The sequence below is a fragment of the Macrosteles quadrilineatus genome, unplaced genomic scaffold, assembly GCF_028750875.1.
Source record: "Macrosteles quadrilineatus isolate MER2022 unplaced genomic scaffold, UCM_ALF_1.0 Scaffold_3__2_contigs__length_128488019, whole genome shotgun sequence".
Taxonomy (NCBI): Eukaryota; Metazoa; Arthropoda; class Insecta; order Hemiptera; family Cicadellidae; genus Macrosteles; species Macrosteles quadrilineatus.
The window spans coordinates 37,633,788-37,658,897 of record NW_026542596.1 but is presented as its reverse complement, the minus strand read 5'-3'; the positions used below and the strand labels follow the sequence as shown (position 1 = coordinate 37,658,897).

The 25,110-nt window shown below is 34.7% G+C and overlaps 1 protein-coding gene across 1 annotated transcript; it reads right to left on the bottom strand.

Moving 5' to 3' along the window:
* Positions 1-1,219: 1,219 nt before the first annotated feature.
* On the bottom strand, positions 1,220-24,931 carry LOC128990611 (methanethiol oxidase-like). The gene is made up of 11 exons (XM_054413081.1): positions 24,662-24,931; positions 16,554-16,714; positions 16,103-16,288; positions 7,673-7,832; positions 6,976-7,116; positions 5,055-5,220; positions 3,464-3,558; positions 2,903-3,090; positions 1,842-1,987; positions 1,560-1,682; positions 1,220-1,358 (listed from the first exon to the last, which is right to left on the bottom strand). The coding sequence occupies exons 1-11, from the start codon at positions 24,693-24,695 to the stop codon at positions 1,286-1,288; spliced, it is 1,473 nt and encodes a 490-aa protein (XP_054269056.1). The 5' UTR covers positions 24,696-24,931; the 3' UTR covers positions 1,220-1,285.
* Positions 24,932-25,110: the final 179 nt, after the last annotated feature.

Genomic DNA, 25,110 nt, shown 5'->3' with positions numbered 1-25,110 from the left:
TTTTATGAAAGCATATATTTAATGTCCTTGCCGTACCAGTTTAATTCAGCCTTAGAGTATTTTCCTTTGCCAATCATAAAGTTAAGTCCGTGTTTCCTACAAAATAGTAACACTTCGGCTAACATCCTTGTTCGTTGTTTGTAGGAATCTTCATATTGTAGCTGTAGGTGTTCTTCATTATATAGGTTGATAACGGTGGCAATTTTTTTAAATCTCTATTTCTTCTACTTGGTGGCGTTCTATGACTGCTATGTTTCCATGGTTAATAAATGGGTTCTTTCAATGGTTTCTCAAGAAATACAGTACTATGTCAATTCATTTTTCTTAATTGGTAAAATATATCAAATTGTCCAGGCTTTCTCGATTTTTTATATAGTAATATGTATGAATGTAATTAAAGTAGTAAATATTTAATTTCAACAAAATCTGTAAATGTACCCAATGCGTTTCGTTGAATTGAAAAATAAATACACAGAGGATACGCGTCCGGTAACCAGACGTGGATTAGGCGTCCGGTAGTGACGTCACCGGGTTGTGGGGTCCCGGAACGCCATTACCACAACGATACGATGTTCGGTCAGCATTGTTCGTGGTGTAGTGGATAGAGTGCTCGGCTGATATCCTAGAGGTCCCTGGTTCGAAACCCATCGGTTTCTTTAACTTTTTGTCACAGATTTTGCTTTGAATGTAATTTCTTCTTAACTGTACATCTTTTGTTAGAATTTTTGGCATTTATAATTTTATGTTATGAAGAGAATTGAACCTTCATTTGATTTTTTAATTATCAGCAAGTTTGGTTGGTTAGGTTAGGTTATGACAGTAACTGCCGGACGCCTAATCCACGTCCGGTTACCGGACGCGTATCCTCTGCGAAATAAATAACAGCAATTAAATTCTACAGCTGATCAAAATGTAAACAATTATGTTCTTCATAAGGATAAAATGGGAACTTTCAAAGCCACTGGCACAGAGCCCAAGGGACTTTTTCAAAAATGTAAGGCCAGTTTGCAAATATACGCGACACGCTCTTTCCAATGAGACGTCAATGGATAAAATCAGTTAAGAAATGGTGGAGGAGTTCAACCGACAAAGTTTCATGTAGCGTATTAATTATATAGATTAATTATTGCTACTACAAATTTAAAAGTGATTTCATACGGGGAAATAACTAATTTTATGGAGGAAAATAATTAAAACAAGTAACAGGTGATATTTATTAAACCATTAAATATTGTTATTGTGCGATACATAGTGAAACAGTTAAGGGATATTCAAGCAGAAACTGTTAAACAGCGGCTACTTGTTCTTTAGCTTCGTCCACTAACCAGATGTCCGAAGTGCAATCACCACCCGGATACCTGAAATTAGATAATATGAATATGTTTATCTTTTATTTCTTTTGTAAATGGCATTGCCGTGAAATAATTAAATATTTCCCTATACTTATCTAACATACACTATGATCAGCAGGCATAAAAATATTAAGTTTCCAGGCTCAGGGATTCACTATAGACTTTTAAATGGAGAATCGTTACAAAGTTTATAATTAAACAGTTTACCGAGTTTCATGCGCCAACACCGGACCTTCAGGCTCTTTTCCAAAGTCCACCAAGAAGTCTTCATCCAGTTTCATCCCTCCTTTCTCTGTATCTATGTCGAGTTTTACCAAAACAGATCCGGTTCTGAAACAATGGAAACATTCTGTTAGTAGCTAACATTTAAATTGGCTTCCTGCATTATGTTATGGTAGCAGGGTGGCTTTGAATAGCTTTAAAGAAGTAGAAATTATTTCTACTAGTTTAGTTTTTGAATAATAATACCTGAGATAAATAGGGACTTACTGGACCATGTCGGGGTAGATCTGTTTGTCCCAGGGAGAGAAGAGGGAGGTTGTGACGTAGAGTCTCTTTCCGTCCAGACTCAGTTGGAGCATCTGAGCCGAGCCTTGGATCTTGCGGCCCTTGATGACTACAGGCTTAGGCTGCTCCTGTCATACAAACAACTGGACGTGAGATAGATCGAAATAAACGGTACCAGCAAACTAACACATACTTTCTCCCATCAGTTCGTCCAGTAGGTTCCTGAGGTTGCGGGTACGAATCTCGCCAATCACCAATGGATTTTATTTCAGTCATAATGACCCAACCTCCTGAAATAATTGCATAGCCTGAAGTACTGTAATATGAAAAATTATCTCAGTCTAGCTCTTGGGCCTAGGATTCCAGGATATGAAAATGGGACATAAAAACTACCCAGGTATAACTTGATCTGTAATTTATTTTGTGTTTTTCTACATAATTTTATTTTTTGTGAATGAACTTCCTTACACTTTCACTCATAGAAACAACATCTTAAGGTAAGAGATCCCAAATTGTTTTACTTTAATGCTGTATTAGAGGAAATTCTGTAAAAATAATTTCTAGATAATTTGAAGCCTGATCAAATACTATGTTTCAACTACCTTTGTCAGTCTTTCATCTTATGTATTGTATTCAGAAGGACCACTAGTTTTTGGTCATAAGATTCTTTCTCAAATCCAACAATAAACTGAAGGTCTATAAAATGTGACAGATATTTTCATCAATCGGCAAATGAGGTTAACATTTAAAACAGAGAAACATTTCAACAAACGCTAGGCCAGCCACACTTAAATCATGGTGGACATGATGGAACAAAGTGAGACGACTGTCGGATTTTATTGGTTACCAATCTGATGTTGAATTTGACAATGGGTCTTGTAACCTGAAATTAGTAATCCTCGGAACACAACACATAAGAGGAACAAGGGTACGTTGCATTATGAGTCTTGATGGCAAGAATATTCAACTGTATAAAGTATAAAAACTCTTCGTAAGCAAATTAAAAAAACAGTGATCAATTTTAAAAGCATAACATCACTTACAGACAATTCTTGATCCTCTATAACTTCTATTGGACCTCCCTTGACAATTTTACCTCCAATGAAAACTTGTCCCGTCAGTTTTGGTTGAGAAGGGTTGGTAATATCGTATTGCCTTACGTCTCCATGTAACCAGTTGCTGAGGTAGAGGAACCGATCATCCAGTGAGATGACTATGTCTGTCACCATCCCTGGTAAAATTAAAAGATCATTAGTTTGGTGCCTACAGTTTATTATGTATGCTAAACAATATACAATGATGGTTTTAACTTTGCTGGAAAATGTTAGCTTAATGTTGCTATTGATGCTGCAATACATTGGAAAAATCTTTTACCTTTAAGATTATTTTAAAGTATATGGACTATAGCAAGATTGGCAGCATTTCACTTAAAGGGGTGGGGAACCACCCGGACAACAAGGAGTTACATTATGAATAAACATTTATTAATTTATCTACCCATCTAAAAGTGAGGGCGCCGCCTCTGACTAGCAAGCAACGTGTCAACCAAACCTCTTGGAGGAAAAAATAAGGAAAGAGGGTAAACTTAGTTTATAGTTTTTTACCTTCTAATTCAGGAAGAGCCCATCCTTTGACTTTTTTTGGTGGAATGCGTATTACTCTTTCTGCAGCCCAAGTACCATCGACTTTTCGGAAAAATCTAAAAATTGAAGCTATTAATTAAGAAAGGTTCATCTATCTTTTGTGTTGTGAAATTTATTATTAAAATGTGGTAAACATCAAGTATACTCAGTTTTTTCTTTTGACTCAATAGTTGCACAGTAATTAATTGTCTTAAGATGAGACAAGTGATGTTTTTCTGTGATTTGTCTATGGCATTTGACCTGGTCAATCATGAAGTACTAATTCACAAACTGGATAAATAAATATAGAATGCAGAATTCCTCAAGGCTCAATTCTGGGGCCTTTATTATTTATCATCTATATCAACGACTTGCCCCAAAAGATTCTTTCAGAATTATTACTTTTTGCAAATGATACCACTGCTTTTGTTAAGGGCATCTCAATGTCCGATGCGCAAATTTCAGTAAAAACCCCTTGGAAGATTGCCATGAATGGTTTACAGCTAATGGCCTGGCACTAAAACAGTGATAAAACAAATTTCATATTTTAAAAAATCAAATAGGCCTATGGCAGATAATATTTCACAACAAAAATTTCTCGGAGTAATCATTGACAAAAATTAAATTGGAACCAACATATTGATTGTACAGGGTATATAACCTGTTCCCTGCCTATATATTTTAAGATGTCTTATGTTTGTTAAAAATAATTTGGAAATTTAAATGAAGTAAAACAGCATAGGACACCATCATGAAACTAGATTTCAAGCAAATTTTCAGTATCCAAGTCACCGTCTGACACTATCTGAAAAGACACTACAATTACAATATATGGGAAGGAAACTCTACTATACACTACCCAGCGAGTTGAAGGAAATAATAAAGGAAAACAGCTTTAGGAAGGATTTTTTTATTTAAAAAAATTATTATTCAGTTGACACATTTTTAAATCAGTTTTAGAAAAACAACTTGTAAAGGGATAATTCCTGTTCTTAAAATGATTTTTGTGAGGTTTGATTAATTTTTTTTTCTTCTGGATACTTATTGCTAGGTGTACTCAATTATGATAACTTTACTGCATTGACAATGTCATCTATTCTGTTCTAGCTTTGCTAGTTGTTAAATAATGTACTGTTATGAAAATAAAGATATTCTTATTCTTATTCTTAGTGAGGCTAGAGGACCAGAGTGCCAAAGTTTTAGAGTGTAAATTTCCAAAAACATTTTTTCAGTATTGTTTTTTTTAGTTTTCTAAAAAAAATGTAGAACACAAATTTAAACCATAATTTTAACCTCCAAATAGCCACAGTACACACAGTACTTTAATTTCAAAAAATTTTTGGGAAGGACCCCTAGAAGTGGCGGAGCTGAAGCTGTTTACATCCAAGTGCGAAATTTACCCTAAACCTGGGCATGATACACACTGACATATCTCCACATAACCGGATAGTGACATAATAAAGTGTAGTGATTTGTTGACGTAAACTAGATTTTAATTTAACCACAAAACAATGTAACATCAGTATCATGTGGAAAATACCCAATTTTTCAAATACATTCACATGGATCTCACCTGAAGATGGCAGATGTAACTGCACAGCCTACAAAACCCTGGGCGGCCAGAGGATTGTGCAGAAACCTAATCTCCAGAGGAGCGACTCCATCCTCTCCCAGGGCAATGGTCTGCAACAGCTTGCGATCCTTCCACGAGTAAACGTTCAGGGAGCGACCAGTCAGATCTGAGAACAACGAGTCAAATTGAGAAGGTTCAAAATCCAATTCTTCAGAAGTAAGTGATTCATGGAAATGAGCGACCAGTTAGATCTGCGAACAACCTATGTTTAAGAGGTTCAAGATCATCCAATTCCTCAGATGTAAGTGATTCATACAAACGATATATATATATATTATATTTGATATTGTTCACGTCTAGGCCTACTGTAATATAATATTAATAAATAATACACCATATTACCCTTTTTTTTAAATTATTTTTAAAGACTGATGCATTTCAACACTAAGGTCATGGTCACAGTCTTTCACAATGTTATTAAATTTAAATATGTAAAACTAAGAAAATAAATACAATCAAATTATTCATATATAGATATATATGTGTGTCCGTTGACGCGATAACTCGAGCAAAAATGATCCGATTATGATGAAATTTGGTACAAACGTGTAAACCTACGTTTATTCTAACGAGTTCGCAAACCAGCATGATCGGACCATGGGAACGGGGGTTTATGGGGGGTTTGATGACCCAAAAAACATGATGATGGTATTTTTGACCCAAAAAACATAAAATTTTACAATTTCTTTCCAAACTATTTTGTAAAGCTTAAAAAAACAAATAATTTAGTATATTGAAGCGTTATAATGCGCCTAATGGTTACGGAGAAAATTCCAAAAAATTGTAAATTTAAAATTACCATGTTATTCTTATGGAGAATAAGTAAACTGTTGTAGTTTGCTTGTTTATTAACATATTTTGCCCAAATTTGGAAAATGTGTTTATTTCTTACAAACTATTAACATTTTACATTAAAAAAATTACCCTCCCTGTTGCAGCAAACCTAAGTATGTGTTAAACTGATTCTATTTAAATAGGGAATAAATGTGATATTTTTAAGGAGACATTTTAGTGTAAATCCAATCAGGCAAATGGAAATTCGCTTAGTCTGCAGGTTTGCTGCAGCGGGGGTATTTATAATTATGTGAGTAATGAAATATCACTATTTTCAAAAATACAAGGCTACTACAAATAATACAGGTGTAGAGAGGTTGGTAGAAAATGGCAAGTATTTACCAGTGTAATTTTAAGAGTAAAACTTTATGAAACACACTTGCTACCTACACTAGTAAAACCCCCTAGTAATACACTAGTCCCCTACACTAGTAACTAGTATTTTACACTAGTAACTAGTATTTTACACTAGTAATTTTTTGAAATGTAGACTTGTAAGATACACTATTATTACAAGTCCATGGACTAGTAAATACTAGACTAATACTTTTATGAAACAGGGCTCGTTTACCAATGATTGGGTATTAGTATATTGCTGTCTCAAAGAATTGATAATTGATACTGGTATTAGTTGAACCGTCTTGCCGGTATGCAGGAGTTGATTTAACTGGCTAACTCCACTTCTATTCCGTTAGTTGAATTAATTGCCAATCAAGGAGTTGATTTACTCTGCCATCTTGAGGCTTTATATTAAGGTTTATAACTTAATTAATTTAATTGAGAGATCATTTTGTTGCTCCAGGATAACCAGACTTAAGACGGTTGGATAACTGGTTCAAGTTTTACATGTTAGAATTACCAGTTCTTTTTTAATTGTAAGTCAGCTGTCTAAAAAAATATTTTCACTTGTATCAACAAGTTTAATTCTTTTTTATGAACTAGACAGTTTAATCACAAATGTGAGATTTAAGAGACACCAAGATCATCCTAGAAATGTATTGTATAAAATTGCAGTTTGTTAACATACCTGGATTCAAAACATCGTCGTGTTTATAGCCTGGCTTGAAGGACTTGGGTGCGCCCCACTCACTGGATATCATCACATCCCAATACGGCTGATACCAGAAGTCATATCCAAACTTGGCAGCCTGGCCTTGGGTCCACAAACCTGAACAAGCCATGGTAATTACTATAACTTAATTTAAGATATGTTTTGAAAAGGGTGTGCCAATTGTGGTTTTTTAGTTAATATTTATGTTGCTAATTCCACCAACAGTTGTCTAATTACAAACTTGCAATTATACTAAGATTATATAGCCTCCATTTAACTAAATCTACAATTTTTCTCAGTATCAACCTTAATCATCTGATAAAATATAATATTAAAATTCATGTTTAAGATCTTGTGCTGTGATATTATCACAGTAAATAAAAGCTTACTATCGTCAACATTTGTAACTTGTGTTACGGCCGTTTTGGCATTAACTGAAGACAGTTGAAGATTCAGTTACGGCAGCATCGTCAATGTTAAAACACATAAACATACACAAACATCTAACAAAAATATACAAAACTACCTATCGCACTTTTGCTCTAAGCCTATTGTACATATGGTACCAATTGACATTCCCAGGATCCAAGCAAGATGCCGACATCAAGATTGGTCATCTTGCTTGGATGCTCAGGGCTCTTAAGTCTTTAATACCGGTAACTGATGTACAAACCTTTGACTTTCCAAGAAGCACCATCGACCAAGACAAAGTCCCCTAGTCCCTCACCCTCCACTGTGCCCATGGTGGATATCATGATGTCTCCAGAGGGTAGACAGTGTGTAGTGTGAGGGGTTGCCACCCCTAGAGCATGCATCTCGGAGGGTTCAATTACCTGTTTGAAGAAGGGTAAATTAAGCAGAAACTATACAAGAAATATAATCACCGAACTGAATATTATAGATCCATTCCTGTGTCAATATCAACCAAGGGTCCCCTACGTTATTAGTTGTACAATGGTGGTTTACAGAGTAAAATATTGATGGGTCCCCACTTTTTTGCTATACCATCAGGGAAGAAATCAAACGTTGTATTGGACTCGCACTTTCTAAAACCCCTGCATCAGGCTATCATCCACTTTGAAAAAACATATTAAACATATGTTCACTGCGGTTGCGTGATGGCCGGCCGCAGCTGGATGCGGGAATAGCTATAATGTGCTGTGTGAATGAGTGCGCAAAGACGTTTGAATTCAATTTCATTCAATAGGAGATGCATATTATAGCATGTACCACGATCCAATGATTGTGGACGTAGTTTTAAAAGAACCCTACTGATAGCAGCACTAAACAAAAGTGCTAACGGGCCCTCGGTATTGCCAAATGGAGGGAAAATACCCCAGCCGCAGCAAACCTGCAGACTAAGCAAATTTCAACTTGTCTGATTACATTTTTATTTAAACAGTTCCATAAATAAGACATATTTATTCCCAGTTTAAAAAACATTAGATTTAACGAGTGCTTAGATTGGCTGCTATGGGGAAGGTAAAAAGTGTTTTTTGACCAAACTTTAATAGCATAGGATGAAATAAATAAATTTGCCAAATGTCATCAAAATATATCCATAAGTAAACTACAACAGTTTTAATTCTCTTCATAAGAATAACATAGAAATTTTAAACTTACACTTTTTTTTATTTACTCTGTAACCTTTAGGCATACAACAGAGCTTCAATATACTAAACTAACGGAATACCCGTGCTTCGCTACGGAAACTTCAGATTGGTTGACATTTTTCATAAATTAGTGTTAGTTCCAACAACCTTCAGTCAAAAATTCAGCTACAACCTGTTTTGCTCCGTTCGATGTCATATTAAAGCAGCTATTATAATGTCTCACCAGGTCCATAAAGTGTGTATGCGAGTGAAAATTTAAAAACGTACGTTTTCATGTCCCTGGCCTTTTACTTCGTAGATACTGGATTTGTAGTTTATTATTATGTGTTTTAATATTTTTCGGGACGGGGGCAACATGTTACACACATTTATTTGGTTTTAAATAGGTTCTAGGTATTTTTTTCGTATTTTTAAAGTCTCGAAATTCACGACCATGACGTGTCCCTAGGGTACATTTTCCAACTTTCACGCTGTTTTTAGACTAATTATTCATGCCAAAATATATAAAGCCATATTTTTATGTCATCAATGGTTATTAAACTTACAAAAAAGGAGCATATTATAATTTTATTGTCATTAAAAACTGACTACCACGACAAAACAAGTCTGTCCCTCGATTTGGCGTCACGACCATTTTTGGGAAAAATTTTCAACTTTGGAGCACGACAGTGGCAAGCCTGGCGCCAATGGAGTCAGTTGGTTTTAGAGACTAGTTCGGGGTGTACGTCAGGATTGTAGTGCCGGTCGTTTCGAGTTGAAAGGAGGAATTACAAGATTAATAAAGGAAAGATTGTGTTTTTTGTAATTTTGGTGTGTCCATGACCGTACGTAGTCATTCGATGAAGTAGACATGGTGTTAATTTTTGTTTATAAGATATTTCAATTGCTAGATTAACCTAGAAGTCCACTTTGTATCCTCGAACATGAGGTGCAGGGCTACCGCCAGAACAGAGCCAAATAACACGTAATATCACGACCAAAGTTTCACGACCATCGCGGGTTTTTTCACGACCAATCCAGCCTTATGGATTATAATGTGTTTGGTCGTGACAATAACTTTAATATAATTGTAAATTGAACAGTTTAGTTCAATTGAAACACATATTTTTATTATAACTAACAGGATAATTGAAGGATTGTTTAGAAAGATTTAGATTATTCCAGACAATTCACGACCGTACCGCTTGTCCCTGACCATCACGTTTATGATTTCTATCATAAAAATTAAAAAAATTAAAATATCATCATATTTTAATGTTTTATACACAAAAGAAGCACACCTCTATACAAACATAACGATTTTTCGGGTCTCAGGTAAGTTTTTTCGGAGTTATACAAACTTAAAAAGATTTTATTGGCTTTTTTTCAATTTTTTGAGTTTTATTATTTTTTTCTAGAAAGACCAAATATACCAAAAGCTCAGTGACCTTTTATTGTATAATGGTCATAAAAGTAAATTAGTTTATAGTAAAACATAGCTACAAAAATAATATTAACTATTTTTAATATTCATTTAAACGTCCGTTATGGTCGTGACAGGATTTTGTGTTTTTCCACTAAAGATGCTCTTTTAAAAAGAAACTACCAAAGATATTGCGTTACCATGGACATTTTATGAAACTTCAAATGTTAATGAAATAAAAAAAATAATAATAGTTTTGAAAAAAGGGGGAAAAAAATTGCAAAGTGCTTTTCCTAAAAACGTACGTTTTTAAATTTTTACTCATGCTCAGGGTGGTTGCCCATGACCAGACTGCAAAAAGGTTAGGTAGGTGCTGCAAAGGTAGTAGCTGCACTTTACCACCATTGCAGTACATGCCCGGGGTTTATTCTTTCCATTTTAAGTCTTCGCAGTACTAACATTATTTGAACGTCATGGTACCTATCGCCACCGAGCTATCTCCTTCATAGTCTATTTTCGGATTATATGTCATTGTTGATAGATGTTTCACCATCCATTGAATCTTTGGAAAATGTATTTAAAAATGAGTCCGTTTATACCTTTTGTTTGTGTTCTTCGCCTACTTTTTCCTTTGTTTGTCTGTGCACCTGCTACACCGTTTACGCCTTAATGTATTTTGTTGAGATTCCGGAATCGGCTGACGATTGGGAGAAACGGGCTCTTTTTGTGGCTCTAAAACGTCGAAGTGCCCGCTAGACAGGGATCGTGTCAATTTGAGTCTTTTCACGGGATTACGTTCATCACCAAACTTGACATATAATTCACACTATTACGATAAACCTTGAAAACAAATGTGAATAGTTGTGTAGCTACAACCTACCAAAGGTAAATGGCTTGGACATTTAATAGAAATATTCCCTGGAATTGAGGTAATTCTTCCCGTCACTGTCGTATAGAAAAAGAAAGTCAATAGGATAATGAATTACACACTTAAAAATTAAAACTCCTTATTCACACACTATCAAAAATTATTTATTAAACAAACTTTCTCTTTTATAAATATAAATAATACTAAAAATGTAGACAATCAATATTGCTGCACCCTTCTGGTACATTTTGTAACCTTTTAATGCTATATTGATCATCACAGAATCAAATTGCTAAGCTGAAACGGCTGTTAAGATTCTTTAATTTCATTTAAATGTGAGTACTCATAAGGTTAACATGGGAAACTCCAGAGCCACTGGGGCGGAGTCCTTTTGATGGATCTGCACCAAACTTCACACAAACCATCCTTGAATAATGCTTAATAATGCCTGGAAGTTTCATTACAATCTGTCGAGCGGTTTCGGAGTCCATAACGTTCAAACATATATATATACAGGGTGTTGAAAATGTCTGGAACCAACATTATATCTGGTGAGTGGTTAAAGAAAAACAACTGATATTTTGTGTACGGATATACTATGGTTTTACCTACCTTTTGGTGCCTTATGACATTTTTTACACTTATAGGGAACGTCCTGTGGAGGATGCAGTAAAAATGTTTAATGGAAGCCTATGGTAAATGATACATCATTTTAAAGGCCATTTTTTTCTGAGTAAGGAGCCACAAGTCTCATCTCAAAAGGACCACCCTAGCAAAAATGGCGACTGTTTGAAATTTAAAAACCCACTTATAGGGAACGTCCTGTGGAGGATGCAGTAAAAATTTTTAATGGAAGCCTATGGTAAATGATACATCATTTTAAAGGCCATTTTTTTCTGAGTAAGGAGCCACAAGTTTCATCTCAAAAGGACCACCCTAGCAAAAATGGCGACTGTTTGAAATTTAAAATTCAATTATTTTCAAAAACTTCAAACAGTCACCATTTTCGCTAGGGTGGTCCTTTTGAGATGAAACTTGTGGCTCCGTACTCAGAAACAAATGGCCTTTAAAACGATGTATCATTTACCATAGGCTTCTATTAAAAATGTTTACTGCATCCTCCACAGGACGTTCCCTATAAGTGGTAAAAAATGTCATAAGGCACCAAAAGATAGGTAAAACCATAGTATATCCGTACACAAAATATCAGTTGTATTTCTTTAACCACTCACCAGATATAATGCTGGTTCCAGACATTTTCAACACCCTGTATATACAAACTTCCTCTTTTATAAATATAGATTATTTCTTTTTTTAAGCTCTGCAAAATGGTTTGGAAAGAAATTGCCAAATTTAATGTTTTTAGGGTCAAAAATGGGAAAAACTCATTTTTTACCCCATAAAACTCCCCATAAACCCCCGTTCCCATGGTTCGATCTTGCTGGTTCGCGAACTCGTTAGAATAAATGTAGGTTTACATGCTTGTACCAAATTTCAACAAAATCGGATAATTTTTGCTCAAGTTATCACGCTAACGGACACATATATAATTATAATGTGTTATATTATATAAACAATCGAAAACATTATAAAAAACATTAGTACCCTTTTAGAATTGAAGAAATGGAACCGAGGTTAGCAAACCCAACCCTAAGATCCTTATCATAATCCTTATCAAAATCCTTAGCCTTCAAAACAATGGTACAGACCAGGGTTTGTACCATTCCCATTCAAAAAGATATGTTTAGATGGAATAACTGACCAATATGAGAAATATATCCTATAAATGATTTATACAACAAATACACTATAATCACTAGTATAATCAGTAATCACTATGATACCCTGGGGGTCGAGAAAGATAAATTTCGTTGCCAGCATTGGTTTTAATAGAGAGATCCTTCCTAAGTGCAACCTGCAATATTTGTAACTTCTAATCAATTCTTAAAAATTATCTCACTACAATGTTAACATTAGGATGTTTATGAGTATGTCATATATGGTTCTTGTGAAAACTACTGGACCAATTGAACTAAAATTTTGCAGAAATAGAGCTAAGGTAATAAGGTTTTTTTATTGAAATTTTTTAAAGAATTTATATGGATTAAAATAAACTTTTTTTTATTAAAAATGCCACTAGCGTAGATACAAGCAAACAAAAAAATAAATTGAAAATAAAACTTGTCAATATACAGTTTAAAAAAAATTTCTCTGTAACCATTAGGGGTAAAGCAACTCTTCAATGAACTCAATTTGCAAATATACAATTAGGCCTAAAATAGATCAATCAATTAATAAAAATGTAAGTTTACACATTTGTAATGAATTGAAAGTTAAATGTAAACTTTGAGGAATAACTTCAATTATCTTTTTAAAATAAAATCCTTACAATACTGCAAAATATATTATATAAAAAATTACAATAGCTTCTATTCGTTTAATGTTCATACACTTGAAATTTGGCCGGAGGAAGATAAAACTAGTTGATTTTTACTTAATAATGAATTACGACCAGTGATATGAGATCATGACTCAATAAGGCGGATGAAATCATTGAAAGGTTATCATTTATCATTATCAAATTTGTTGAACTTGCATGTTACCTACTTTCCATTGTCGTGACTTATAGAACTATGAAGCTTCAAATTGCCTATGTTCTCAGAATTTAATGTTCATTTAATTATTCATTTTATTATAATAAACCTTTTAATTGGAAGTTAAGTATACTTTTTAAACCAAAAGAACTGGTCTAATCCTAAAGTAGCTATTTTTTACCAAGTTATGAATTATTTGTCATGTGAACGTTCATACAACCCAATATACAGGGAATATATAGAACTATTTACATTATGTGAAAACTGGAAATAATGAACAATTTCCATATTTTTGTGGTACAAAACTCCAAACACAACACATAACGTTTGAAAGTAATTAATTACTCTAGTAAAAAAAAGTATTTTCATCATAAATTTAATCTTTTTAGGGTGATGAACTAATGCTGTAGGGTTATGACGTTTTAGCTCAAAGAATTCAAAATTATTACTGGAGTAACGGTAGTTAGAGTCGGGACCACATAAGTTTGCAGTTGAGGGAGGAGCCTATTTACCATATGGGTTTGAATGAACCAATGAGAACCGTGTGGTGATGCCAAATCTAATAATACCAGCTGATTTGAAAATATTGCTTATTATATTTTATTAGTACGATGTGGCAACGTTGCACTAGCCTTGTCTTGTGATTGGCTGTCACCAACTGCAAACTTACGTGGTCCCGACTCTAAATACATAGTCAATATAAAAACAATTTATTAGTGTTGGAGCAATAGGAACTGAATTGAGATTTAATATCTAAGATATCGCAAGTCTTACACAACAATGTGATTAATGTACAAGATCAGGTAATATCTATTTTATAACGTTTATGAAGCCCTGATATAGAAGTGTGATCTGCTTTCAAAAAGATAATGAAGTAAACTTTGTATTAAAAACAAGTGAAATAGTATATTTCGTACCTAGGACCGAAGAGGTTTTGCCGGCTCGAGACAGTTTTTAAGTCGAGAACTTAAATCGGTTGAGAGCTGCAAAACCATTTCGGTCTGTGGTACGAACGCTATTTTTCACCACACTATACCCTATTGCCACTATTCACCACAATAATAATGCACACAAGAATAACTTTAAGGTTATGTGAAGAAATAATTTCAGGATCAGCAAAAATAAAAATAAATAGTTGCTAGGCAATGGTAACAATAAAACAATTCTATTGCAATGCTATGAATTTTGAATGTGTATTTAATATGCATTCATGTTTCAAGTAGGTAAGCGGGCAGCTGATTTTGCGCCCCTAGCCCTCCGAGTGTCATGCGTCGCTGCAGCGACTCACGAACACTGTTTACGGCGAAGGCTCTATGACTGACAAAATCGGATTGAACTGGATCGAGTTTGGTATCGTTCTTTTCATTATATTCTAAGCTTTCTCCAGAGGTCTGTCTCATAAGCGCTTTATGTTCTCCGAGCCGATCGTAATTGTAGCAGACAGCTGACGTGCGTATTTGTAAACAGGTTAGTTAACCTCGGACCGATGACTGATGTGTTTTATTATGTTTATCATTGTTTTAGTGTTAAAAATCAAAAGTAGTGATATACGTGGTGCATTATAAGAAGATTTAAGTGATTTTGAAGGGCTGGTTCATGATCCTGAAGAAGTAGGTAGTGATATTGATGTAAATTATCAGCCAGATTCCTAGCTATGGTTAGGCTATGCATTCTTAGCTAAACGCTATGTACTGAAATCTGTTTTTGCCCATAACTTATTTATTTGCAAATCTACTTCCTTATATTATTATATATTTGTAATCCTCATAAAATTTAGAACAAAGTGGCTATTTTCAAATATTTATAGGCCTATAATTTATACAATTTCATTGAGCGTGAACTTATTTTTTTTTTCAATTTTTCCAAAATAATTTTTATTTTTACCTAAAAAATGTTTTTTGAAACAAATATTCCTTAGGTTTTATGTATGATATTGAAGCCCATGATTTTCCAAACAAAATGGTATATAGAACAGTAGAATTAACATTGTTTTAAGCTTTTCAGATCCGTTTTAATAAAACCTTGCAAATGCGCCAAAAATAGGCGGACATTAAGGCCTAAACTATGGACACTCGGAGGGCTAGGGATGTAAAAACCTGCTCGGTCCCCAAATAATGATGACAGCTGGCATGGTCAGCAAAACGTAACTTTCAGCCACCAATTAACGTATGTAAAACCGCTAAAAACACCATAGTGTGGTGAAAATAATATTTAAAACTTAGAAATATTGATTCAAAATAAAGTTTGGGCTACCAATCAATTATGCTACCTAACAACATTTTGACACCATACAAAACCAGAGTTTGAGCTGTTGCCTTAAAAAAAATTAATTGCCAATTGAGTTAAAACGCGCACAAAAATTACTTGTAAGTCTACTACTGTACTAGTACTTAGGCATATCTCGATTTTAATTCCTTTTTTGCATATCTTAACAGAATAGTGAAAAATAAACAAAATCATATAAATATTGTATCTACCATGGGAAAACTATAAGAAAGATATTGTGTAGCTGTGAACCGCCATCACAGGTGGTATGTTCTATTGATTGATTTACTATGTAGATAAGCCCTATCTACATAATTCTGTTCCACACTATCGCTAACCACTAGTATGTCATTCAATTTACCTTATGTATACTTGGGGCTTTCGGGTTGGTCCCAACATCCAGAATATAAATCCTGTCGCTCCCCAAGCAAGGAATCACTAATTTATCCCTTTTCTTGCTGATGTCCCCGAAGCAACTACTGCAGCTGTTCCAACCGAAATGGTGAACTTCGTCACCAGTGTGCAGCATTTTGGTCCGGTGGATCACCTGTAATACATAAATAAAATTTGTAAAGACGGGTTGCAGAAACACCCACTGTATTATTCTAGATGATCACGGACTGGTTAACGGGTATCCACACAGTTTTGTGAAGTAAAAAATACATTTACGCTGTAAGAAGCTGTTATATTTATTTAGAGTAATGAATAAAGTGCTAGAAATGAATTTTTTTTATTTTACAAATTTTTGTTGTCTTTGGTCACATGTAACCCTTGGGAAGGGTTAAAATTGACATTTTCACAAAAGCACACACCTGGCAGTATGTGGGACTCGCAGGGTTCACGTCGACCACTGCCAAATAGTCTTGTTTGGTCAAGTCAGGCTGGACACACAGAATGTACAAGATCTCTTCTCTCGGCCCTTTCTTGATGGCATCTTGAGGTGTCTTGTAGCCTGGTCCACAGGAGCAGCACCCTTTAAATAAGTTATGAATAAATAAACAAAAACGCCTTAAATCAAGTGAATGTAACAGTAGTTTTTCAGAATTACTATCTTACATATTTAAAAAAAATTTCGAGTTCGTTTGGCTCTTCTATTTGACCAATTTTCATTATTGAGGTCTCAAATTGAAGGTATGCACCCAAAGATTTCACATCAAGCATCGGCATATATATATCCACTGTATTACTCGACCAACATCATAAGTTTGATTTATTTTTGAATTCTTACGGTACTTCAATTGAAGATGTATTTCACGACTTATAATTATATATAGGCTAATCCTATATATTTTGGTCAAAGAACCTTCAGTAAAATTCCGGCTTTCATTTAAGCAATTAGTTATTCAAATCGGACGAGTTTCAAGCAAACCCAATGTGAACAACCAACATAAAAATTATTTTTATAAGGTTTTTCTACGATTAAAAATCAATAGCTCCAGTGCCAGTGTTGTTTATGTTTTTATATGTTTTAGACTAAAAATAATCAGTAAAACATAGGCTTAAATTTGAATTATTATAGATCGTTTGAATCAGTTCAGTTCAAGGTACTGTATTACTCAATCAAAAATCATACATTTGATTATTTCTCGGATATGATATTTACTTCAACGCTGGGGAGCAGCATGGGCCCTCTAGTTTTTAAGAAACTTTTTCTAATAAAACACACACGAGGCCTACAGTACTTATATACTAGTAGTAGCCTACGCTATTCTGCGCGTAACGGGATGAGTGAACATGAGCGCAGTAATGAAAGAGTCCACCCACACCTAGCCTACTTACCGGTGTCACTGGTGAACACAATGTTATTTGTATGGGCAAATCAACCAAATCTTAGTCAACAACAATCCTAACTTCTCGTCCATTAATTAACCAAAGTCATTTGTAATATACGTAATGGATTTCCAACAGTTATCGATAGGAGGTAAATCCATCGTTCCTGTACAAAACGTCTTTTGATTAAATGAAGCCTATTTCCATATTTGTTATGAGGCCTATCATAAACAAAACTAAGCCAAACTGAACTAATCTAACTTAACCTAATCGCCAAAGCACGGTGTAAGGAATCTCCTAAAAAATATCGTATGGCTTACAATGATGATTTAAAACAACGATATCGTAATTATATCATCTAAAAATGATAAAAAATCCAATATATGTTTATCTAACTAATGAATCTAAATGCCATAAACAGTTCCCACACTCCGCATTGCTTGCCTTTACCACTTCCATCACCACTACCTACGTCGTGGACCTGGTTCCCTCCCTTCCCTTAGCATTTTAGTATTGAATGTACATTAAACTACCACAAACTCTTCCCACATTCAGAACTTCTCGCCTTTACCAAATCCTTCCCTACTTCCTACGACGTGGACCTGTTTTCCTCCCTTCCCATAGCCTTTTGGTATTGCAAATGCATTAATCTAACTGCCACCAACGGCTCCCACACTCCGCACTGCTCGCCTTGACTACTTCCTTCACCACTTCCCATGTCGTGGACCTGTTTCCCACCCTTTCCATAGCATTTTAGTAATGCAACTGTTTCATTGCAGATACATAAATCTCACTGTCACCAAAGGGTTCCCACACTCCGCACTTCTCGCCTTGACTGCTTCCTTCACCACTTCCTACGTCTTGGATCTGTTTCCCTCCCTTCCTTTACCATTTTATTATTGCAGATACATTAATTTAACTGTCACAAAGGGTTCCCACACTCCGGACTGCTCGCCTTGACTACTTCCTTCACCACTTCCTACTTCGGGGACCTGTTTCCCTCCCTTCCCATCGCATTTTAGAATTGCAGTTATATTAATCTAACTGTTACAAAGGGTTCCCACACTCTGGACTGTTCGCCTTGACTACTTCCTTTACCACTTCCTACGTCGTGGACCTGTTTTCCTCCCTCTCATAGCATTTTATTATTGCAGATACATTAATCTAACTGTCACAAAGGATTCCCACACTCTGGACTCCTCGCCTTGACTACTTCCTTCACCACTTCCTACGTCCTGGAGGACCTGTTTCCCTCCCTTCCCATAGCATTTTAGAATTGCAGTTACCGTACATTAATCTAACTGTAACAAAGGTTTCTACACTCCGGAATGCTCGCCTCAACTACTTCCATCACTACTTCCTACATCGTAGACCTGTTTCCCTCTTTTTCCATAGCATTTTAGAATTGCAGTTACATTTATCTAACTGTCACAAAGGATTCCCACACTCCGGCCTCCTCGCCTTGACTACTTCCTTCACCACTTCCTACGTTCTGGACCTGTTTCCCTCCCTTCCCCATAGCATTTTAGAATTGCAGATACACTAATCTAACTGTCACAAAGGGTCCCCAAACTCCGGACTGCTCGCCTTGACTACTTCCTTCACTACTTCCTACATCGTGGACCTGTTTCCCTCCCTTCCTTTAGCATTTTATTATTGTAGATAAATTAATCTAACTGTCACAAAGGGTTCCCACGCTCCGGAATGCTGGCCTTGACTACTTCCTTCACTACTTCCTAAATCGTAGACCTGTTTCCCTCTCTTTCCATAGCATTTAAGTATTACAGATATATTAATTTAACAGTCACAAAGGATTTCCACACTCCGCACTGCTCATCTTTCCGCTTCCTTTACCACACTCTCTACGTCGTGGACCTGTTTTCCCCCCCTTCGCATAGCATTTTAGTATTACTAACATCTTTGAATATTTAATATTCAATGCCAACATTAAATTGAATAATGTAAAAAGCTGCTTTGTTCTAAATATATACGTATATATATATTTTTAATTTAAAGGTGAATTTTAATACTGAACATAAACGGTATATAACTGCCGACTAATATTATAAAGTTCAATTTATTATTCAGAAAGTTGTGAAATTGAACTAACTTAAATAACATTATTCTGAAAGCTGTGAAATTATAATGATATATATTCATAGACGACAAACTGTTTACTCCATGAATTAAATAGCTTAGAGTAAAAGTCGTTCTCTCTGTCTTAAGTAGACAACAAAATTGTTGGTCACAAAACGTAAACAAATAAAAAGAACTCAAAGCTTTTACTTACTTTTAAGTTTTGAGTTTTTTTATTTTGAGTTTTTATTTTGAGTAAAATAAATTCTGATAAAAAAAAACAACAAAAAAAACTTACTTTTAAAATGATAAAATCAAACATAGACAAACAATAATTTACAACATCTGGTTAATATTACGGGTTGAATTAAATTAAACATGTAATCTTGTTTCTAAAAAGCATTGCTCACACTAATAAGCATTGATTATAAAATATCTCATTTTATACTATGTGAACAAAAAAAAACATTAACACTCTTTCTACTAAAACAAAAACATACTAAGCCCTACTATTTATAACTCCTACTATTCACGTACCAAAGGCAAGAACATATAAAACTTAGTTTTTTATTGTTCTTTTTCAATTGAAATATTTGTATATACCCCTAGCTTAGAATTAGGAAATTTAACGTAATTCAAACAATTTTTATGTCAAGGGTCGGTTAAGTTAAGAGGAACTTGAAAATATACATGTAATGACCATGGAACGCTCGTAAAAAGTTATTCATAATTAGAATAGAATTTGAAATCTACAGGAAGTGTCAAAAGTTATACCAGTAGCTACCTCTGGATTAGAAAACATCATAACTAATCTATGGGTAATAATTAGTAATATGCAATTTTTATTTAAAAATCCCATGTTATTCTTATGGAGGAAAACGGGGTTTTTGTCACAGCTAATTTGAGAGAACGGCTGGGCGTAAAAACTTGGTAGGGGTGTCTAAAGAAAGGTATTGGTCTGTAGTTGAGCCCTCAAAAGAGAAATGAGGTAAATTTCCTTGGGGCTCTGTCCCAGAGGCCTTTAAAGTTCCCTCTGCAATTTTGTTTACATTACGACCATCTATCTATCTTCTATATATTAATAGGCAAGCATGTTTCTTTAAAACCTTTTTTCTCAGCTCGTGTGTATCGTAGGGAAAATCTACGCATGCCATTAGAAAACTATTTTCCTGTAGGTGTGCAGAATCCCTTTAAAAATTAAAATAGGATCAAAAATAAGCACAAAAAATGAATTTGAAATTTTAAAAAATTAACATGGGTTTTATGGGTTGCTATGGTGATGACAAAATAACAACACAATATAAACAGAAAATCAAAACAAATGGAAGACATTCCAATCACATGTTTTATTTACAGTGTGGGATGAAAATAGAGAAGTTTGTACAATACATACTTTTGGTCGATTTTTCGACCACGGGGCGTGCTCTCGTATGCATAATTTTACACTACTTTTAATGAACCAGCTGTTAATATTAAAATTGTATTTAAAGGTCTACTGAAACTGTCAAAATTAAATGTTTACATTATTATTTATGATTTTATATTGATTCTCCACTGCATGGCAAGTTTTTTTATAGTTTCAACAAAATGATGAATTTATCATACGTTTTAAATGTTTTGTTCAAAAATCTATGCTTTAGGCTATTGCTCTTAGAAAATTTTAAATTATGAAATAAGTGTGACATATCAATTTTGAAGGAATATATGATTATTTCTTATCGGGTTAGCTTATATATATTGTAAAGTTGGCACTTGCCTTTTTTTGCCTACTTTCAATCACCATTTATTTTTTAATTCAAGAAAGAGCACCAGAATTTCATTTATTGGTATACAAGTTTTCGATAATCGGGTTGAAAATTGTGTCATAGATGAGTACGTTGAGGATGAGACATGGCCCCCACAAGGGTGGGGCTGGTGCAACTCTGGTCACAGGGCCCGGGCCTCAGGGGGCCCGGGTTTACAAAAAACAAAGTTAAATAATTTAAAATGTATTAATTCTAGATTTTAAGGTAGTTTACATTTAAATACTATAGGTGCGTACTGCGTAGGTGCGTATGTACTATACAACAGCAGAACAGCAAGCTCGGGCCCCAGTGGCCGGCTCCACAAACTCCCTCTACCCCTTCCTCCCGCCAGGCGCCTAGGCACTCCTACCTCATTCCCCCCATAATAAACAACGTTTGGTTTTATAATTGAACTGATAGTTTCAAGAATTAATCCTTATAGTTATAAGTTAAAATAAAATTTGTAAAGCATTGAAAAATTGACATGTACTATGTACCATAGCTAAGGTGACCAGACGTCCCGTTTTAGGGGGACTGGTCCGTCCCGACAAATCCTCTTGGGACGCTTATTTGTCCCGTTTTATCAACATTTGGTCCCTCTTCGGTTGCACTTTTATGTATGGAATATTTCAATTAATAATTGCAATCTAGGTTATTTGACACAAACTTAAAAATTATTTACTTTTGGAGTTTTAAAAATAGGCCTATGAAAGATAATATTAGTAAGATTGTAATAATTTTGACCTAAGTTTTCTTCCCAATTCGCTCGGTATAATACTGTACTAAAGCATGGATTGGATAGCACCGGCATCGACAGCATCGGTCATTCTCGGCATTACTCGTGCACATTCGTTTTTCTCCGTGACTACTCGCGCAAGTTCGGCAGCTCAAACTTCCAATCCCAAAATATGTAGTATTGTTAAAATTCTTGATGAAAATTGTCACTGAATAAAATATGATTTCATTGGTGTAAGCTGTTAAACTCGATTTACGTAAGTTTTTTTTCTACTCCATATTACAAAGTACAATTATAGCAGTTAAGATAGCCAAACCCTTTTACAGGGAAATAAAAAAGACAAAATATTAATAGGCAAAATATTAATATGGAGCTTTTGTGTATTGATATAATAGTTTTAATTGCTGAATTCCTGTAATTTTAAGTCTTATAAAACTCATTGAAGAACTCTTTTCTTCCTTAAAAAAGGCTGCAAAAGTGCCATTTACCACTCACAAATTTAATACCTAGATTGCCTTAAAAACTCACTAAAATACATGACATTTTCAACATTTTCCCGGGGGAGAACCCCCGGACCCCCCTCTAGGCTGGGGGGTATTCCATACCCCCCCGACCCCCCGGTTAGTAGGGGGCCCGAGCCAGATCCTGGTAACAGGGCCCACAATTAAATGTGGGGGCCATGGGATGAGAGCTGTGTTCAAGTTTTGGAATAGAATAACTACAGAGTATGTTTCATTTATGGTTTTGGTGAAGTAGTTGAACTAATGTCAATTCAGGTATTAAAAAAAAAATGTGTACAGGGTTTTTACTTTGATGTACAAATGTAGCTAGGTCGAGCAACACATCTAAACCTAACTGTATACAAAACATTCGGAAACACAACAGTGTCATCACATCTAATCGCATTTGCATAATTTGTTACCAAGGCTGGACTAGGTTACGGATTTGGTTCCGCAAATGTTCAAGATTTGTGATCAAATTTCCTACAATTATGGTTCATTCCATCCACGAAATACATGCAGAGCTTTATGTGATTGATGGCCAAGGCAAAACTACCCCATAAGTTAATGAATTATCAAGTAAGAACAGGATGATTAAATACATGAGTCGATGTGGCAAGAGAAGCAATTAAAATTGCTTAGATCGAAGTAAGAATGTTACTGCTTTCTGAAGAATCAGATATTTTTATCAAATACAAAAAAAAAAAAAATTTAATATGCTGATAAAATTCTGTATTTTTATGGCCCAATATGAAGATTTACTTATAAATCCGGATACAATCTGAATGATTTTCCTAAAGCTGATGGAATTAGTTGTTAGTTATAAATATTGACTCTTTCCGTAACATGATAGACTAATTATATGAACTCATTCTCCCATATAGTGAAAGTGGCTTTGACATGAAACAAACTCATGAACAAACTATTATAAGACTCCTGAAAAACCTTTTGGGCAACCTAAAGCCGATAAAAAGGTAGGCAATATTGTGTTAATCAAATTCATCAATCACGTTTTTTAGGGAACACAACCGTCATACTTATTATCGCTTACCCCCCCTTCATTTAACTAAGAATTTAATGACTTCACTCTATCTATCGCAGTTAGCTGAATTTACATAAAACCTTAACATTAACCGTCGATTTCGACGGGGTTCCACTAGTTGTGAATTAATGTGGTTTGACAGTTCAGCTTATTTACATTTGGGTGGCATAGCAAATTGTAAACATTGTGTGTGTTTAATGGCAGCCATGGAGACCAATCAATATTTACTTTTAAAATACTCAACTCAGATTTTTTAAAGCCAAAGGGGCAAAGCCCACGGTCAGTATCAAAGAGTGAATAGTCCTATAATGGTCCTTGGTATGGTCGCTATATTTGTGTAAAATTTAAGCCCAGTCAGTTCAGTAGTTTATGTGCCTAGTAACACACATACAGACAGACACCACTATATTTTTATATAATAGTATAGGCCCCTAGATATAGATTAGTAAGATATAAGTTTAGTACGGCCGCTTAGAAAACGACCTGCGCGCTAATGCTAAACCAATGCTGGAGGAGGTTGCTTTCTAAGAGGCCGAACTATAGTATTAATAACTCACAGGACATATTTTCAATATAAGAAACCTTAAACTTTTGAAACAAATTATAAAACCTCAACATCTTATGTGGGAATTTTATTTTATAGAAAAACAGATCAAAATTATTTGTTAAATAAGTTAATTAACTTAAGACTGCCCAATTAACTCGGAATTACTTAAAATAATTACATCAAGAACAACACTGTAAGTTAATATAAGTTAGGTCCATCCAAAATTCAAAAGATTATTTTTTCTAGTATTTTTTATATATGTTTCCAATATTCTTTACATTATCTGTTTAGCTTTTTTTTAATTAATTTATTATTAAGGTAAGTAAATATTTACTTTTTGTACCAGTTTAAACACAGCCTGATGATAGTTTCCCTGAATAAAACAATTTATTATATATTGGCCTTGTTGAACATTGAAATTTAGTTATATACATTTCATTATTACTAATAAAATGTTGTATTAACCTGTTGGAGAGGATGTTAGTTTCTCAAGAGGCATAACTACAGGCAGTAGACTGTAGACCAATCCTGTCTTAGAGATAAGTCTTAAACAAACACAAACAACAACACTGGAAAGTTACTTGCTTGATGACACCGATGGAACTAAAAGTTCTCTCTCACTCAAACACCAGGCCTACTGGTCTTTCCGGTTCCTGGTGGAAATATGTGCGTGCGTGCAGTCTGGTGACAGAACCACTATCACAACACTGACTAGTGACTACTGAGTACTGACTGACTAGTGTAGTGTAGTGACTAGTGAGTAGTGACTACACTGGTCTGGACACTGAATGACAGACAGGACAGACTGACACTACTACTACTCGCTCCGCTCTGAGTCGCTCTACTACCAACAACTAACTACAACCACAGAATATCCATAATATAATTCTGTGCTACAACCCTACAACTACGTC

What these genes read in the sequence shown, in the direction of transcription:
- LOC128990611 (XM_054413081.1), bottom strand. Translation starts at nt 24,695, where the DNA reads ATGCCTCTTGAGAAACTAACATCCTCTCCAACAG. An exon ending in GGCTCTTCCTGAATTAGAAG is followed by an intron (nt 3,091 to 3,463) that starts GTAAAAAACTAT and finishes TAATTTTACCAG; the next exon opens with GGATGGTGACAGACATAGTC. An exon ending in TAGAGGATCAAGAATTGTCT is followed by an intron (nt 1,988 to 2,902) that starts GTAAGTGATGTT and finishes TTTGTATGACAG; the next exon opens with GAGCAGCCTAAGCCTGTAGT.